Below are 6892 nucleotides of genomic sequence, written 5' to 3'. Positions count from 1 at the left end.
GGTGTTTAGGAGGAAACACGGACGATGAAGACCAGCACCTGCACCTGTGCAGACCAGGTACACACACCTGTGCTATCTCAGTGACACTGAGATAACAACGTTATAGTTTTTTATTTCAGGTTTAAACTGGAATAACCCTGACACAGATGGCATTAAACTTTATAAAATGTCATTTAATCCAGACTTGCATTCAGAAACCGTGTCGTTGGTTTCTCTCAGGTGATCATGTGCGGCACAGGATGGAGGTGGAGGTGAAGCGGATGGGATTTGACATGCAAAACGCCTGGAGAGTGTCTGATATCAACAGCAACTACAAGTAAGTTTGAAGTGTGATGATGGATGGATGGATGGCAACTCACTTAAACACCTCCATTGTAGTCTTGAGTTTACTTCCTCATTTAAATAATTCATATAGAGAATAAAGGGGCGGGGCCTGGTTGAGTTAGGTTTAGTGTAGGTTATGGTATAGCAAAAATCATTCATTTTGTGTGCAATATAACATGTCCTCACCGATGCAGCCGGTGGGAGACGTGCTGTAGAGATGGATAATTAAAGCCAGCCTGAACCTGCTGCGTCACATGAGTCACATCAGACAGACTCGTGTGTGTGTGTGTGTGTGTGTGTGTGTGTGTGTGTGTGTGTGTGTGTGTGTGTGTGTGTGTGTGTGTGTGTAAAGGGCGGTCATTGAGGACATCAGGAAATAATTGGACTGAGTTTTGTCATTTGAGGGTGAGACAGACACACAGCGGGCATGAGACGGAGATGGTGTGATTGATCTGAACATCAGAATGAGACGAGAGAGAGAAAATGACTTCAATCCTCATGTCTGATGTTGTTTTTGAGGTTCAGATACTTTCATGTATGGCAGTTTAATGCACTTCATGGTCAAAAGGTGTTGAGTTTGTTGGTGTGTGTTTTGAGTGAATATAAACTGATAGGACAGACCGTAATAAGACAAAATCACTCACCTGAACAATTACAAACTTGAGCAATGTTTATTTAAAATACTTTAAAGATACAATATGACGTTGATTTAATTAAGTTTGAAATACTTTATCAAACATCAATTCCATTTTATTTGTATAGTGCTTTTCAAAGCAGCTTTACAGAAAATCATGTTTATAATATGTAAATATCTGGGTTAGTAAACATGTATTTATTGAGCTATGGAGAATTATTAGTATGTCATATTTATTTAAAACAATTAAATATTATTGTATTCTTTTAAATTACATTTTAATAATGAAAAAAAATGTCTAATTAATTGAATTCATAAAAACAAGAAAATGTTATTTTTCTAAAAAAAAAAAAAATTATTTATTTTTTTTCAGAAATTTTGTGTATTTTAATTTTTCAAGTAAGGGCATAAAACATTAATTTATCTTTTAATAAAATGACATTAAACTTATTCAAACAAAGTGCTGCACAACAGAGCTTTACTGTTAAAATTAAAACATTGAAGAAAACTGATTAGTTCTTTTAAAAAATAGTTTTAATAATAATATATTAAAACTGGTATTAGTATGTCATATTTATTTAAAACAATTAAATATTATTGTATTGTTTATTGATTTATTAAAATAATATAAAGCATGTTTTACTGAAATTATGATATTAGATATGATATTAGGCAATGGTTTTATTCAGAAATGTCATTAATGGATTTTTTTCAAAAATATTAGATTTTTTTATTTTTTTTCTTTCTCAGATGTCATACTGGAAGGACTAATTATGGTTTTATTTTTTCCAAAATTAATTTTTTTTTTTTTTTTTTTTTTTTTTTTTTTTTTTTTTTTCTTTTCAAATTTCAATTTTAATTCCAGTTTTAATTTTTCTGGATTCCGTTTTTTTTTTTTTTTTTTTTTTTTTTTTTAATTAAATTTTTATGGACTTAAATTTTAGTAATGAAAAACCATGTCTAATTAATTAAGATCATGAAACATACAATTTAACAACAATTTCATTAAAAATTTAACAAAAATTAAATTTTTAGGGCCTTATGGCATTTTGATAATTAAAAACATGTCTAATTAATTTAATTCATAAAAACAACAAAATGTGTTATTTTTCTAAAAAAAAAATAATAATTTTTTCCTCAGAAATTTTGTTTTGTGTAGGCTATTTTAATTTTGCTGGCGAGTGTATTTTAATTTTTCAAGTGAAGGCATAAAACATGAATTATCTTTTTCTTTCTTTTGTTTCAATTTTTTTTTGGACTCCATTTTAATGCTTAAATTAAATTTTAGTAATCAAAAAGCATGTCTAATTAATTGAGATCATGAAACTTATACAATTTAACAACAATTTCATTAAAAATTGAACAAAAATTAAATTTTTAGGGCCTTATGAAATGCGTTTTATTTTTTCACCCCTCAAATTCAGTTTTTTATTTTATTTATTTACCAAATTCTGTTTTCTGGATTCCATTTTAATGGTTTAATTACATTTTAATAATTAAAAAAAAACGTCTAATTAATTGAATTCATAAAAACAAGAAAATGTTATTTTTCTATAAAAAAAAAATAAAATTAAAAAAAATTCATTTTTTTTTTCTCAGAAATTTTGTGTATTTTAATTTTTCAAGTGAAGGCATAAAACATTAATTTATCTTTTAATAAAATGACATTAAACTTATTCAAACAAAGTGCTGCACAACAGAGCTTTACTGTTAAAATTAAAACATTGAAGAAAACTGATTATTTCTTTTAAAAAATAGTTTTAATAATAATATATTATTATTATTATTATTATTATTAGTGTTAGTGTTAGTATTATTATTAAATTGAGACTAAATTGTAATATATTTGTCACAATTTCTTAGTTAAACCGAACTTTTATTTTGACAGGTTGTCGTGAAACCCTTTGAGTTTCTGTGTGTTTATGATATGATGATATTTTTTCTCAAATCAAACGGTAAAAATGCTCATGAAGTGACTCTCAGATCGGCTCTGGAGATGAACTTCATGCATTCGTGTCCTCATATAGAGGCTGAAAACACCTGCTGCTGATATGGCGTTTATATAATAATCAATAATTTGTTTTTGCTGTGGAATTGAAAGTCAGTTTTGTTCATGTCTGTCAGTTTCAGTGTCTAACTCTTGTCGTTCTGTCTTCTAGGTTGTGTTCGAGTTACCCTCAGAAGCTGCTGGTGCCCGTCTGGATCACAGATAAAGAGCTGGAGAGCGTGGCCTCCTTCAGGTCCTGGAAGAGAATTCCTGTGGTGGTTTACAGGTGCGAGAAGCTGCTCATCTGTCCTCCTGCAGTCATTTCCAGCCTTATTTCCATCTCGGTCAAATTAAAAATGCACCCCTGGCAGTGACTGATCGATCTTCTCTGACTGGGGTCTGTTAATCGTGTTTTCCGTCAGGCACCAGCGTAACGGGGCGGTCATCGCTCGCTGCAGTCAGCCAGAGATCAGCTGGTGGGGTTGGAGGAACACTGAGGATGAGTATCTGGTGACGTCGATAGCGAAGGCCTGTCAGCTGGACGCCGGGACGCGGGCCTGCAGGACCAGAGGAGACGGACCGGACTCATCCGACTGTGACTTCGGTAAGACCTTTTTGTTTTAAAGTGGTGCTATTATGCTTTTTCAGATATTCGCTTTCATGCAGAGTGTAATAGAGCTGTTTGTGAATGTAAAAGATCTGCAAAGATCAAATGGAGAAATAATCGATTCTGAACTGCCTGAAATGAGTCAGTAATAGTTAGTCTGTGAATTTATTCCATGCATTAGAAAAGCCTGTAAGTAAAAGCATGAATCAGTGAAAGTTTCAACAAAGCATCATGCACTTTATCCAAAAATTTCAAATCCCAGTTTTCCAAATAATCGTCTTTTAGACCATTGAATCCTTTCTCTGTCGGATAATTATTGTATATGTGTTGGGGGAAAAATGCCATTTGTAATTAGTTTCTGTCTTAAAATGCGTTCTCGCCCTCGTTCTTTCCCACAAATGAAGAGCGTAAACCCGTATAGAGACAATTACTGTGTTGGACTGTAGATGAACGGCTTGCGCCAACCTTATTGCTAAGAATCATGGGTTTTGCCATGGGAAAACTGGTTGCAACGCACTCAATTAAGGCAGTTTCCTCTCTGACACTGCCAATGTCTGCTTGGGAATGAGATGGGCAGAGGTGCCACTGACTCGACTGCGGACTGACCTCCAGAAGCGGATGGAAATGAGTTTGCAGGCTGTTGTCTGAGAGGGAATTTGGCAGGAGGTTTTTTTTTGCGCAGTTGAAGAGTAAATGCGCTCTAATTACGCACCATCTAATGAGTTGAGGGCCGAAGCCAACATCCTCCCAATCAGACGCTTCACAATTGGGTGAAACTGTCTGATGGTCTGCAGAAATGCATTAAAGGGGACCTATAATGCCCCTTTCACAAGATGTAATATAAGTCTCTGGTGTCTCCAGAATGTGTCTGTGAAGTTTCAGCTCAAAATACCCCACAGATCATTTATTATAGCTTCTCAAATTTGGGTGTGAGCAAAAACACGCCGTTTTTGTGTGTGTCCTTTAAATGCAAATGAGCTGCTGCTCCCCGCCCCCTTTCCAGAAGAGGGCAGAGCTTTAACAGCTCAACAACAACAACAAAGCTGGAGAATCTCACGCAGCCAAAATGAGGATTGTCAGTAACGGTGTTCAGCCTTACATTGTTCAAACCGGAGTCGACACTGATGGAGAGACTTTTAGGACGACTTTTAGGACGTTTCTGAATGGTTAGTGGATAAATTTATGTAGTTGCTGTGGAGTTGATTCAACTCATCCACTAGCATGTGCCGTCATGTTCATCTTTTGTGTTGAATTGACCCTCGTTTGTGAAGCAGTCCGGCGTAAAATGACGGCATGACAACAACACTCTACTACAACAACTCTTCCTCTTCTCTAAAGCAGCCCAACATGGCCCCGCCCCCTTTGTTGTGTATTCTCGGGGGCGGGGTTTATGTAAATTTTAGGGTTAATGATGTCTTAACCGACTCAAAAAAGTGCATCCATCAATCATAAAAGTAATCCATTCGACTCCAGGGGGTTAATATTAAATGGCCAAATGCAAGCCTGATCCATTAACCAAGGCACTTACATTACTCCTGTTTATAAAAACAAACTCTAAAACAAATCTGTTTTTGTTTGAATAAACCTGACATCGTGTACTATGAATATTGCTGGCTCTAGGACAGATTTCTTGCGATGTTCCACATTTATAAGTCTGCTTAATGTATAAATGCATTGCACAGACTATACGTAGTGTGCATGTGCCACATCACTCTTTGAAAACCACTCATGTTATCTGTATTTATTGTACGGTGCACGGTGGAGAGATTTGGATGAACAAGCCCCACTTATCTTCTACATAAAATGTAATTGATTCATTTATTCTGTTCAGGGCGGTTCTGTTCCAATAATCATTTATCCTGAATTACATTACTTTATGCAATCACTCTTTTTAATTGGATGTGTTCCACCGAATGCAGGCGTGTCTGTGTTTTTGCTGAGTCGAGACTCATCTCTGGACTCTTCTGGTCCAGTTTTGGCTGGCCTCTGTAAAGTCTCTCTCATCTTAATGGTCCTAAGTGAATTGGCTGTCTTGTGCAGAAAGTATCAGTGCTGTCGTGATGCCAGAAATTTCTCCGCATGCGGCCGTCATTGATTTTTCCAGCGGGACAGACTGAAGAATTATAACTGCATTTGCGTTGCATTAAAATGGGTCTTATGGGCTGACTCTGTTGTGTTGCAGGAAATAGCTTTTCACATTAAGGGGCAATATGTGCATTTGCAAAAGGGCATTTTTTTAAAATTACAAGTACCTTTATGTATCTGTTGTCTTACTGTCAAATGTTTTTACAATTATAGACTGTTAACGATAAAATGTTCAAAAGTGGCATACATGTGTTCAAACGACAGTTGCATGATGTAAATAACCTATATATAGTGTATATATACAGTACAGTCCAAAAGTTTGGAACCACTAAGATTTTTAATGTTTTTAAAAGAAGTTTCGTCTGCTCACCAAGGCTACATTTATTTAATTAAAAATACAGTAAAAAACAGTAATATTGTGAAATATTATTACAATTTAAAATAACTGTTTTCTATTTGAATATATTTCACAAAGTAATTTATTCCTGTGATCAAAGCTGAATTTTCAGCATCATTACTCCAGTCTTCAGTGTCACATGATCCTTCAGAAATCATTCTAATATGCTGATCTGCTGCTCAATAAACTTTTAATGTGTACAATTGTGCAAAATATTTGTGTACAATATTTTTTTTCAGGATTATTTGATGAATAGAAAGTTCAAAAGAACAGTGTTTATCTGAAATCTAATCTTTTGTAACATTATAAATGTCTTTACTGCCACTTTTGATTGATTTAATGCATCCTTGCTGAATAAAAGTATTCATTTCTTTAATTTCTTTTCAAAAAAAAAAAAAAAAAAAATTCTTACTGACCCCAAACTTTTGAACGGTAGTGTATAATGCTACAGAAGCTTTGTATTTCAGATAAATGCTGTTCTTTTGAACTTTCTATTCATCAAGGAATCCTGAAAAAAAAAAGTACACAACTGTTTTCAACATTGAAAATAATAACAAATATTTCTTGAGGAACTAATCATCATATTAGAATGATTTCTGAAGGATCATGTGACACTGAAGACTGGAGTAACGATGCTGAAAATTCAGCTTTGATCACAGGAATAAATTACTTTGTCAAATATATTTAAATAGTACACAGTTATTTTAAATTGTAATAATATTTCACAATATTACTGTTTTTTACTGTATTTTTAATTAAATAAATGTAGCCTTGGTGAGCAGACGAAACTTCTTTTAAAAACATTAAAAATCTTAGTGGTTCCAAACTTTTGGACTGTACTGTATATTATAAAATAAA

General features: G+C 33.9%; 1 protein-coding gene across 2 annotated transcripts in view; it reads left to right on the top strand.

Moving 5' to 3' along the window:
- mtmr4 (myotubularin related protein 4) overlaps window positions 1–6892 on the top strand; it is a 53132-nt gene that overhangs the window by 29478 nt on the left and 16762 nt on the right. For both annotated transcript variants that reach the window (XM_048186805.1, XM_048186804.1), the window contains 4 exons: window positions 1–57; window positions 220–316; window positions 3118–3231; window positions 3368–3549. The exon at window positions 1–57 is cut by the window's left edge and continues 110 nt beyond it. In XM_048186805.1, coding sequence (XP_048042762.1) covers window positions 1–57; window positions 220–316; window positions 3118–3231; window positions 3368–3549 — 450 coding nt within the window. The remainder of the gene's footprint in view (window positions 58–219; window positions 317–3117; window positions 3232–3367; window positions 3550–6892) is intronic.

This window comes from Megalobrama amblycephala, linkage group LG4 (genome assembly GCF_018812025.1).
Source record: "Megalobrama amblycephala isolate DHTTF-2021 linkage group LG4, ASM1881202v1, whole genome shotgun sequence".
NCBI lineage: Eukaryota > Metazoa > Chordata > Actinopteri > Cypriniformes > Xenocyprididae > Megalobrama > Megalobrama amblycephala.
This window is presented reverse-complemented; position numbering and strand designations above follow the sequence as displayed.